At 49.3% G+C, this 12,726-nt stretch overlaps 1 protein-coding gene across 6 annotated transcripts in view; it reads left to right on the top strand.

Moving 5' to 3' along the window:
• lama2 (laminin, alpha 2) overlaps positions 1–12,726 on the top strand; it is a 747,099-nt gene that overhangs the window by 675,166 nt on the left and 59,207 nt on the right. For all 6 annotated transcript variants that reach the window (XM_072499223.1, XM_072499224.1, XM_072499222.1 and 3 more), the window contains 4 exons: positions 321–445; positions 7,574–7,736; positions 7,838–7,982; positions 8,068–8,206. In XM_072499223.1, the coding sequence (XP_072355324.1) occupies positions 321–445; positions 7,574–7,736; positions 7,838–7,982; positions 8,068–8,206 (572 nt within the window). The remainder of the gene's footprint in view (positions 1–320; positions 446–7,573; positions 7,737–7,837; positions 7,983–8,067; positions 8,207–12,726) is intronic.

Below are 12,726 nucleotides of genomic sequence, written 5' to 3'. Positions count from 1 at the left end.
TTCAGGTATTCAGATTTTTAAACCTGGAGGACCAAGTGTTTCACATATCTCAATGCCAGGCTTTGATTTGAAGACAGTTTTACTGATGGGGCATGGCTTTTGTTCTCAAGTTGATTCGACACCTATTTGTTTTTAGTATCATCAAGGAAATATTAGCTTATGGATCAGTTGGATGCGTCTTACATATTGTTCTCCAATTCAGCAAGTCTCTGCATGTAACTGGGATCACAGTTTACAGGCTGGCAAAAATAAAACACAAGTGATAAAATCAATTGCATCAGTATTGTAATTATAGCACTTTTTTTCTCAAACCCTTTAAGAAATCAGATGTGGTCAAAACAACCACTTTCTCTGGCTGTATGGGAGAAACATCCTTGGATCGTAAACCTATTGGACTATGGAATTACAGAGACAGACAGGGCGAATGCAAAGGCTGTGTTGTGAGGTATGTATTCTAACTTTCATAGGACCTGGACAAGTATCGGTTCAATTTATTCCATTTAGAATTGGGATAAAGAAGGATAATTTTCGGACTTTGCATTCTGATGAGGAGCTTCTCCCACCAGAAGACAATAGCATAATGGTAATATTGCTGGACGTGGGCAAGACTGGTGACATGTGACAGCTGTAGCATATGGAAGCAACCAGATCTGTGCTAAGTGCCAGTAGCTTGAGGAGCTTTGACGCAGAGTTAATCATAGAATAGAATCATAGAATCCCTACAGTGCAGAAGGAGGCCATTTGGCCCACCGAGTCTGCACTGACCCTTCAAATGAGCACTTCACCCATGTCCACTCACCCACCCCACTCTACCCCTGCAACCCCATAACCGAACATCCCTGGACACTAAGGAGCAACATATCATTTTTTTTTAAAATTTAGATTACCCAATTCATTTTTCCAATTAAGGGGCAATTTAGCGTGGCCAATCCACCTACCCTGCACATCTTTTGAGTTGTGGGGGCGAAACCCACGGAAACACGGGGAGAATGTGTAAACTCCACACGGACAGTGACCCAGAGCCGGGATCGAACCTGGGACCTCGGCGACGTGAGTCAGCAGGGCTAACCACTGCACTTGAGCCGAAGGCAGAGCTACAGGCATTGCGACGCAATGCCCAGGGCTGCCCAGGGGCAACATATCATGGCCATTCCATGTACTCCATACATCGTTGGACTTTTGGAGGAAAAGCGGAGTACCCACGAAGACACTGGGAGAATGTACAAACTTCACACAGACAGTGCCCCAAGGGTCCCTGGCACTGTGAGGCAGCAGTGCTAACCACTGTGCCACATGCTGCCTGAGCTGAAGGCAGAGCTACAGGCATTGCGACGGATTAAGCAATGGAAAGGTTAGCTGGACACTTCGTTCCAGAAAGCAATCAAACCCCTTAGGTGAACATTACTTGATTTAGTTAGTGGTCAGGGACAGGATAGTTTGGCTACGAATCAGGCTGGTAAGAGGATTGAGAAGGCGGGAGTGCAGTTGAGAAACAAGTTTGCGGTCCTTGCAGCTTGTATGGACAAGAGTGGGGGCCATGGTACCATGGTATCATGGTACGGGAAGCCATTGAAGTGGATTGATGTGCCATCAATGAACACAAAACGAGTAGTGAACGTAACTGAGGCTTTAATAAACTAAACAGAAAGACTCCTGGCCTCTGATCCCGAACTGGGTCAGAGGCGGAGACCAGCCACCTTTATACCGGGCCCGAGGGGAGGAGGAGCCATCGGGCAGTGGTTTACCACATTACATGTATTACAGTAGCCGTTTACCACAATACACATATGAAATATTACAGTGGTTTACCACATTCACCCTCTGTTAAAAAAGAGCCCAGCGGGGGTGAAGTGGACTTAAAGATCACGTCTGTTGGGGGCCTTGACCTTCCGCCGTGATCGCCTCAGTCCCGGCTGTGGTGTGGGCACCGGTGTCGAGACCTGCGAGTCCGGGAGTGTGTTGTCCTCTTCTTCACCCAGTAATTGAGTCGGTTTATAGGCGTGGGTGGTGGTGATGGTCGCCGGTGGGCCTGTGGGTGCCAGATCCTGAAGTAGCTGGGTAGTGGTGGAGGGAAACAGTGTAGGGTCGGGGGTGGTGGTGATGGTCACTGGGGAACCTACAGGTGCCAAATCCCGGAGGGAGACTGTGTCCTGTCGCCCGTCATGATGCCACGTAGGCATTTGTGGATTGGCATGGAGGAGCAGGACCTTCTCGACGAGGGGATCTGATTTATGACTCCCCGCATGCTTCCGGAGGAGGACGGGCCCTGGGACTGTCAGCCAGGACGGGAGCGAGACCCCAGAGGTGGATTTCCTGGGGAAGGCAGACATACGTTCGTGAGGGGCCTCGTTGGTGGCAGCGCACAGGAGCGAGCGGATGGAGTGGAGCGCATCGGGAAGGACCTCCTGCCAGCGGGAGACTGGGAGACTTCCAGACCGTAGAGCCAGGAGGATGGCCTTCCAGACCGTCGCGTTCTCCTTCTCCACCTGTCCGTTGCCCTGGGGGTTGTAGCTGATCAACCTGCTGGAGGCGATGCCCTTACTAAGCAGGAACTGACACAACCCGTCGCTCATGAAGGAGGAACCCCGATCACTATGTATGTAGGTGGGGAACCCGAACAAGGTGAAAAGACTGTGCAGGGCCTTGATGACGGTGGCAGAGGGCATGGGATGGCAAAGGGGAATCTTGAGTATTCGTCAACAATGTTGAGGAAGTACACGTTACGGTCAGTGGAGGGGAGGGGCCCTTTGAAGTCGATGCTGAGGCGCTCAAAGGGGCAAGAGGCCTTTACCAGGTGCGTTCTGTCTGGCCGATGGAAGTGCGGTTTGCACTCCGCGCAGTCCTGGCAGTCCCTGGTCACGGTCCTGATCTCCTCGGTGGAGTAACGGGTGACCCCCGGGTGACAGAGGTCATTGTGGAGGGCCTGAAGTTGCTCTACTTGTGCGCTGGCACATGTACCGCGGGATAGGGCATCTGGGGGCTCATTGAGCTTCCCAGGTCGATACAAGATATCGTAGTTGTAGGTGCAGAGCTCGATCCTCCACCTCAGAATCTTGTCGTTCTTGATTTTGCCCGGCTGTGTATTGTTAAACATGAAGGCAACCGACCATTGGTCAGTGAGGAGAGTGAATCGCCTGCCGGCCAGGTAATGCCTCCAATGTCGCACAGCTTCTACAATGGCTTGGTCCTCCTTTTCGACGGAGGAGTGTCGAATTTCGGAGGCATGGATGGTACGGGAGAAGAAAGCCACGGGCCTGCCCGCCTGGTTGAGGGTAGCGGCCAGAGCAAATTCCGACGCATCGCTCTCCACCTGGAACCGAATGGACTCATCCACAGCGTGCAACGCGGCTTTGGCAATATCTGCCTTGATGCGGTTGAAGGCCAGGCGGGCCTCAGCCATCAGGGGAAAAATGGTGGATTTAATAAGTGGATGGGCCTTGTCCGCATAGTTGGGGATCCATTGGGCATAGTAAGAGAAGAACCCCAGGGCCTTGGGGCAGTGGGGGAGGGGGAGTTCCAGGAGGGGGTGCATGCGGTTGGGGTCGGGCCCGAGGACTCCGTTTTCCACAACGTAGTCAAGGATGGCTAGGCAGGTTGTGCGGAAAACGCATTTTTCCTTATTGTAGGTGAGGTTCAGGAGTTTAGCGGTGTGGAGGAAGTGCCGGAGGTTTTCGTCATGGTCCTGCTGGTCATGGCCTCAGATGGTGACATTATCTAAGTACGGGAACGTGGCCCGCAGCCCGTACTGGTCAACCATTCGGTCCATTTCTCATTGGAAGACCGAGACCCCATTGGTGATGCCGAAGGGAACCCTCAGGAAGCGGTGGAGATGACCATCTGCCTCGAAGGCAGTGTATTGGCAGTCCTGCGAGCGGATAGGGAGCTGGTGGTATGCGGACATCAAGTCAACTGTGGAGAAGACTTGATATTGCGCAATCTAATTGACCATGTCAGATATGCGGGGGAGGGGGTACGCATCGAGCTGCGTGTACCGGTTGAAGGTCTGACTGTAGTCGATGACCATCCGGTGCTTCTCCCCAGTCTTGATGACCACCACTTGTGCTCTCCAGCGCCGAGATGGGGAAGGACGTAGAGCTTAAAGTTAGTGTACTATACGCCTTGTACGGTAAGGCGACACGGATTTCGACTGAATGTGATCCGGAAGCCAGGGAGATTTTCTGGGTCGCGGGTAAAATTGGGAGGGAGCAGCGCCTTACCTTTCTAGGCGTATGAAGCTGTCTGTGCTCCCGGAGTCGAAAAGGCAGGCCGTCTCGTGCCCGTTGATCCGGACGGTCATCGTAGATTTTGTGAGGTGATGAGGCCGGGACTGGTCGAGTGTGATGGAGGCGAGCTTCGGAAGGTGATGGGTAGGCCGGTCGGAGGTGGCGGCGGCCAGCATACGGCCGGGTGAGCAGGACTCCCGGGAGGCTGCGGAGTGGCCCCAAGATGGCGGCATCCATGGGTCACGCGTGGCAGGCGAAATAGAAGATGGCGGCGCCCACGGATCGCACATGGCAGGTGGCAGCGAAGATGGCGGCGTCCACGGGTCGTGCATGGGGGGTGGCGCGGCAGCTGGGGGAGGCCCTGACAGACAGCAGGCAGTGCTGCTGGGCCTAAGAGTTTTAGGGAGAGATCGGGCCTGGCAGGCTTTCCTCCCACACCCGTTGCAAGTCGCGTTCCGTGCAGGGCAGCGTTGCCTGGGATGCTTACCCTAGCCGCAAAAGTAGCACTTCGGGCTTCCGGCATTGGTGGGCTGCTGCGCGGCACAGGCTTGCGCCGCACTCAAGTCGGATGATGGCGGCGTCCACGAGGGTGCCGCCTGGTCGGAGGTGTAGGCCTCCATGTTCTGGAAGCCACCTCCAGCGAGTTTGAGAGCTGCACTGTCTCTGGGAGGCCGAGTGTACCCCCTTCTAGCAATCGCTGGCGGATGTAGTTCAATTTCATGCCTGCGACATAGGCGTCCCTGATCAACAGCTCCACTTGTTGGGTAGCCGATACCGCCTGGCAAGCACAGTGCCTGCCGAGTACCCGTAAGGCACGCAGGAATTCTGCTAGTGATTCCCCAGGGCGTTGTCGCCTCGTGGCAAGAAGATGCCTCGCAAACACCTCGTTTACAGACTTTACATATTGTCCCTTCAGCAGCATTATCGCCTCCGTATACCAGGGGACGTCCCTGATGAGAAGGAAAACTTGAGGGCTCACCCGTGCGGTGAAGATCTCCTTCATTTGGAGGTCGGTGAAGTCTTCGGTGGAGGATCCGAGGTACGCTTCGAAGCAGCTTAGCCAGTGCTCGAATGTTGCAGTGGCGTCGACTGCCTGTGGGTCCACCTCCAGGCGATCAGGCTTTAGCGATGAATTCATCTTAGAAGTTTTGTTTATTAAATTGATGTGCCATCAACGAACACAAAACGAGTAGTGAACGTAACTGAGACTTTAATAAACTAAACAGAAAACCGGCCTCTGATCCCGAACTGGGTCAGAGGCGGAGACCAGCCACCTTTATACCGGGCCCGAGGGGAGGAGGAGCCATCGGGCAGTGGTTTACCACATTACATGTAATACAGTAGCCGTTTACCACAATCCACATTATATACTACAGTGGTTCACCACATGGGTGGAGTTGAAAGGAATGAAATAATAGTAGGGGACAGGATAGTCGGGGGGGGGGGCTGGATACTGTTCTCTGAGAATCCAGAAGGGTGTGTTGCTTTCCCGTTGCCATGGTTCAGGATATTTACTCAGGGCTGGATAGGGACTGGCAGTGGGAGGGGGAGGATCCAATTATTGTAGTCTATGTTGATCCCTACGATATAGGTTGAATTAGGAAAGAGGTTCTACGTAAGGGGCAGGATTCTCCGCCCCACCGTGCTACATTTCTGTTTTACCCAGCCGGCGGGATGCTCCATTACGCCGGCTGGCCGATGAGGTTTCCCATGCCGTCGGGAAACCCCCGGACTTCCAGCAAAATGGAGCATCCCGCCGGTGGAGAATCCAGCCCAGGGTATATGAGGAGCTAGGCACTAAATTAGGAGCAGAACCTTAAAGGTCTCTGCATTATTACATGAGCCACATGCAAATTAGCATAGGGTAAATACGATTAGAGAGAGGAAAGCGTGACTCAAAGACTGGTGTGGGAGAATTGAGCTGGAATTTTTTGTGATCCCTTCCACCCCCACCCAAGATGTAGGGCATGATTCAGAGACCGTGGGCATGATCCAGATCTGAATATTTAAATAAGCCAATTGGATAATTTTTGGCTAATTAATAATCTTGTTGTAAAAGAATCTCGTAGGTGGGAGGGTCCCCGCACTCCTGTTTTGTACAGTGTATCGAGATCAATGACGTCCCCGCACCCCACGCTGGGCAACCCCAGCAAGAACACGTGCAAGCAGAAAATGCCAGGTGGCACTGTCAATGCCGGCTGGCAGTGCCACCTGGGCACCTTGGCAATGCCAGGCTGGCACCTAGGTGCCAGACTGGCACTGCCAGTGTACCCAGGTTGCACCCGCAGTGCCAGGCCAGCATCCTGCCAAAAGGACATGCACCTGGGGGCCTCCAATCCCCTGGAAGATCTCAATGAGTGCTGTTCCGTATGGTCCCCGTTTGTGGGAGCCAGTGCTGAACGGTGCTTGCCCGAGGTCTCTGAGGAGAAGGTGTTGAATCCCAAAGCCTCAGGTACCTCAAGAATCTGCACATTAGAGTGAGGCTTACTGCTTTGCTCTAATATGCAGATTTGCCAAAAGGTGATCCCACCCATTGTGGCCGGGGTTCACATTGCAATGTCCCGCAAGATTCGTGTTTAATCTTGCAAGGCGTTACGCGCCGGGATGATCCCAAGATTGGGGTCTCCCAGATTTCAATGGCCCCGCTGTGTTGCGGCGAGATGCTTTTCGAGTGCAGCGTGGCCGTAGGTTCGCTCCCGTAGTTGACAACAAAAATACATTCCTTCATAGCATAACAACCCAGCAAGGGAAGTGTTCTGACCAGCTCTAACAAAAGAAATCAAGGTTTATATTAGATCAAAGGAAGAGGCTATAAAGGTGCCAAAAAGCATGAGGTGAGGATTGTGAGAATTTTAGAATTCTGCAAAGCAGGACCATTGAATGGGAAAAAAGATTACGAGAGTGAACTAGCGGGAAATATAAAAATGGCCTATAAAAGCTTTTATAGACATGTAAAAAGGAAAAGATTAGCAAAACAAATGTAGGTCCATTAGAACAGAGTCAGGAGATTTTATAATGGGGTAAAAGGAAATGGCAGAAAAACAAAACAAACACTTTGGCCTGGTGCCAGTAGCGTGGCGTGGCGGAGAATCGAAAAATCGGGATCGGCACCTGGCATTGGTGGGCGTCGATCTGAACATGTTGCTGTTGGTGGGATCGAGGTTCGTGTCTGCACGCCGGTGGGAGGAGTAAATGAATGCAAATGGGTCTTCTTCACCAACAATAATTTTTAGGCTTTCATAACCATTGTCGATCTTTTGACAGCTCCCAGGTGACTCTATCCCTGACAGTTTGAAATGAAGTGATGTTAACGTTATGAATAAAATTCTTTTGTTTCCCCTTTTTCAAAGCCCACAGCCCACTGACACGGAAGGCACTGTCCAGTTTGATGGAGAAGGCTATGCATCTGTTGGTCGGCCAACTCGCTGGAATCCGAATGTGTCAGCGATTGTATTCAAATTCAGAACTTTTACATCAGATGCACTACTCATGTACCTTGCCACAAAGGATCTGGTAAATGCAGTGTCAATAAATTGAAGGCAAACTATTCACGTCTGAGCAGAAATCCACTGATTAATTTTTGCTTATTTTTAAATCATGCTAAATTTTAATAGAGAGATTTCATGAGCGTTGAACTGGCTGATGGACGAATAAAGATGAGTTATGACCTTGGCTCAGGTCCAGTTAATGTCACCAGTAGAGGTCGCCACAATGATGGGAAGTGGAAATCTTTCACATTATCAAGAATTCTGAAACAAGGTGTGCTTTTTACAGTAATATTTTCACTACACAAAAGTATTCCGTTTACATTTGATAATTAATCTAATGCCTTCTTTATTGGCAGCAAACATTTCCATACGTGATACGATAAATAATAAAGAAGAAAACCTGGTCGTAGTTTCCCCAGGAACAAACTTTGGTCTCAATCTAAAAGCTGATGAGAAGATCTATTTTGGTGGCTTGCCTATATTACAAAATTTAAGGTACATCTTTCTACAGTAGAACATTTTTGGTGACGAGTTGTACATATCAGGCTTACACCCTTTCGGGGTGTTTTCTGAAATAGGAAATAGTTTTGCTTGTTTAATTTTTGACAAGTATGTGCATACCCAGAATATATAGAAACATTGAAAATACAGGGCTTACAGGGATTCTCCAGTCCCCCAGCTGTGTGTTTCACGGTGATGTGCCATTCACTGGCAGGAGGATTCTCCACTCCTGCTGCTTATCAATGGGATTTCCCATTGAAGTGACCCCACATGACCGGGAAACCCACAGGCAGGGGTGCGCTGCCGGCGGGAACAGAGGATTCAAACGGGTGAAGAATTCTGGCCATGGAAAGAAGGAGTAGGTCATTCAACCTTTGAGCCTGCCCCACAATATAATCTGATCATGGCTTATCCTTTATTTCAACACCATACTCCCTCGCACATCCATATGCCTTGACACCTTTGGAGTCTCGGAATCTGTCTATTTCCTTCCTAAATATACTAAATCACTTGGCCTTCACAGCCTTATATAGCAAATTCCACAGGTTCACTGCCCTCAGAATGGAAAAGTTTCTCACCATCAAAGTCCTAAATTACATACCCTGTAATGAATCAAATTCCATATTCACTATAAAGGAGCCAATTGGCACCGAGATTCGGGTCCGTTCACCACAGGCACAAATCTCATTAGGTTGTTAAATCTCGCGAGAAGGCCATAACGGGATTTGCGCCAGTGAGAATTTAGTTTGAGATCTTCCCTGTCCCCTGCTGGTGATGCCCAGGTACATGCCCCAAAAGGGTGTAAACCTGATATCATTCAATTAGCATTGAATTAAATCTCATTAAACGGCTTTACGCTGTACCTTCCAGCCCTGTGCATTGTCTCTCTTCCCCCCCCCCCGCCCCCCACCACCCTCCAGTGTCATGATAGGCAATGCCAGGGAGCTCTGAGGTGGGCTATGAGTTGGGCACTACTAAGGGCAGTGCCAGGGGTGTTACCCTTCTCCTTTGGGGAGGAGGGTTTCCTCTTGAGTGCAGTGGGGGGGAGAAAGGTACATGCTGGTAAACATGCGTTGGGAAGAAGATGGAAGAGAGTGTCCCAGATACCTCAATGCGTTGGGTCGGGGTGGTTGTCCCAAAATTTGTTGTGGTGGGGTCCTCCAAGGCCATGCAGTGGGTTGGGAGGAGTTTGATGTTCTCGCTGATCAGGGTGTCCTTTAAAGATGGCACCATGATCTCTGTAGAGCCGACTACATCATGTCCCGCCTTGCCAGAGTAATGGTGCAAACCGTGTCCCACGATTTCTTTTGAGAGCGTTGTGAGATGTGGACAGAAAACCTGGCTGTATTTCTGGGGAGAAACATGCTGGTTTTCTGACAGAACCAGAGACTTTACCATTTCGTTTGAAAAATTCTGCTGCATATTTCTGCAGCCAGAGTACTTTTAACAACCCTTTTGTATTTTCTTAGCTTCCCAAGCTAAAGGCAACACTTCCCATTCTCACCCATCAGAAATATAGGGCGCAATCTACCCAAATAGAATAGAGTCCCATAATGAGCGTGTTTATCTGGGTGCTTTCTGGCACTCGGAGCACGAGAAACCCCATGCTATCGAATGAGTCTCTGTTCCCATTTGGATAGATTCGGGGCCTCGGGGGGAAACTCCCCAACAAGACCACAGTTAGTCCTGTTTTCTGCAATGCAGAGCTCTGCTCACCGGAACTCTTTCCGATCTCTCAACCCTCCGACGCGACATCCAAACCCCATCCCCCAAGCCCCAATTCACCTATAAGATGGTCCTCAGGACCCGCACCCCCAGGGCCAATTCCTGTACCGGGGAAAATGCCATCTTTGCAATTTGGCACTGCCAGCCTGGCAACCTGGCAGTGCCCCTGCCACCTGGAAGTGATACTTGGGCACCTTGGCCATGCCAGGCTGGCAGCCATGTGGCAGCGCGGGGAACTGAAGAATTCCTTATAGGTGAACCTACCCAAATGGGAACAGAGTCCCGTTCAATAGCATAATATTTCTCGGCGCTCCGAGCACCGGGATACACCAGGCTAAACGCTCTTGTTATGGGTCTCTGCCAGGGTGCCAGATTGACTGTGCCAAGGTACCTGGTTGGCCCAACAATGAAGGGTGCCATCCTGCCCACAGGGCAAGCACCAGGGGGCCTCCAATCCCCTGGGAGACTCCCACAAGTGCTTTTGTTCCTGGTCCATGTTTGTGAAGACCAGCACTCACCCAAGGTTTCCAAGGCGAAGGAGTTAAATCCTAACACCTTGGATAGATTGTGGGAGTGCATGTTAGAGTGAGACTAGCTCTCCCCGACTAATATGCAGATTTGCTCAAACGTGATCCATCCACAATGGACAGGCGTCATATTGCGACGTCTCGTGTGATCTTGTTACATCTCGTGAGGTGTGGCAAGCCGGGTAGATCCCAGAAGAGGGATCCACGCTGCCAGTAGATCGCGCCCATAATGAAATCAGCTGCACCAGAATACAGGAAAATTAACGAGAAATATTGCTAGACGTGACGAGCTTCATCTTTTGGTCACTTAAGGATGGGAACTTAAGGACACAATTTCCAGTTTTTATTTTCTTTTTTTTTTATTTGTCCTTGAAACATTCTCTACTTTTGGGTGTTTCAGCAAAGTGCTTAATGTCAACATATCAAAACTAACATCTGGTCTAGCCTCCTAGCACAGCCAGTGTGACTGCCCAGTTAAACTTTACAATTGCTCTGTCTCTTCATTAGATCTGGATTCTCCTGTCTCCCGCCCCGTGGTTCTCGGCAGCGCACCATTCACAGGCGGCGGGATTCTCTACTCCCGCCGCTTGTCAATGGGATTTTGCTTTGATGCCACCCCACACCACCAGGATGGGGATGCACTGCCAGTGGGTTCAGAGAAACCCAACGGCTGGTGAATTCTGACCAATGTTATCTTTCTGTGATGAACTATTACGATTAACTGGGATGGGAGTCATATTCTCTAAATAGGATTGTTTTTTTAAATTACTTTATCAGAGTTACAAAGCCAGAGCTCAGAGTGTAGACAGGGGCAAACTCCTAATCCAGCTCCTTGCCTGCTCCAAAAACCAATTCAAATTGAATCCAGTTCATGGTCCGCTCAAGAGAGACATACCAGATCCAGGCATTACACCTGACCTCAAGCTTATGGCCGAGAAGTGATTTTAAATAGGATTGTTGAGTTAATGCTATTGCAGTCTTTTTTTGTCCTTCTACAACAGGGTGACTATTAGACAGGACATAAGGCAATGTAGGATTTTTCACATAGACTAATTGATCGGGGTTAAACCCTTTAACCATATTGAAATCTGGCAATCATGAGTCTTCTGTTCTTGGTGTCATCTTAAAATGTTTCATTTGTTCCATGAAAGTTGAAGGAAGTGATTGTATCCCAAGATATTTTTAAGACAGCAGATGCCTGGTCCAACAAGGTCTCCAACAGCCAGTTGTCTGCCCATGGGAAGTTCAACAAAATCCAATAATTTAAACTCCAGTACTGAGCCAGGGAACCCAAGTGATTTGTTCAGTCTTCTACTTAGGTCCGTTATATCATCTTCTATGAAATGATCATCTGTTTTCAAAATCTATCAAATTTTAACCATGTCTCATAAATATTCAACAAATAATTTTTCATGCAGATTTCATCTTAAGCCTCTGAAGGAATATCAAAACCTTCATCATAATCCAACTGATGGGAATTTATCACACAAAATACTTTTGATTTTTACTTCTCTTTGCAAGGGACAAACTGAGTCCACAACCCATTTCAGTCTTCCACTAGTCATATGGTGCAGACTCTCAGGAGATCTGAGGGTAATCATACCCTGAGAATTTACACTTGCTTTCTCGGATTTTCCACAATGAAGATTGGGTTTTAATTTTCTGGATGAAATACTTTTTTTTAGTCCCATACCTTTACCTTTAGGCAACCACATCATACGACAGAACGCCAGATGGAGAAAAATAGAACTGGAGCCAACCTCTACACACTTTTGTAGAATGTATTTACAGAGATACACATTACAAACATCCTATCTGGCTGTTTCACAGCCTGGTATGGCAACTGCTTAGCCCAGGACCGTAAGAAACTACAGAGAGTTGAGAATACAGCCCAATCCATCATCTAACCTCACCCCTCATCCATTGACTCTGTCTACATCTCCTGCTGCCTTGGGAAAGCAGGCAACATAATGAAAGACCCCTCCCACCCAGCTTATTCACTCTTCCAAATTCTTTCATCAGGTAGGAGATACAAAAGTCTGAGAACACTAACAGGTTCAAAAAAGCTTCTTCTCCATTGTTACCAGACTCCTAAATGACCCTCTTATGGAATGACCTGATCTTTTCACACATTTTCTCTACTGAGTGGTGCTGCACTCCTGTCTGCTTCTCCCGATGCTTGTGTCTATGTATTTACATTGTGTATTTCTGTATGCCCTGTGTTTTTTTTCATGTATGGACTACTGTTTAGCACAAGGCTAA

Source organism: Scyliorhinus torazame, chromosome 4 (genome assembly GCF_047496885.1).
Source record: "Scyliorhinus torazame isolate Kashiwa2021f chromosome 4, sScyTor2.1, whole genome shotgun sequence".
Taxonomy (NCBI): domain Eukaryota; kingdom Metazoa; phylum Chordata; class Chondrichthyes; order Carcharhiniformes; family Scyliorhinidae; genus Scyliorhinus; species Scyliorhinus torazame.
The sequence above is the reverse complement of the archived record's forward strand: the minus strand, read 5'-3'. Positions and strand labels throughout refer to the sequence as shown.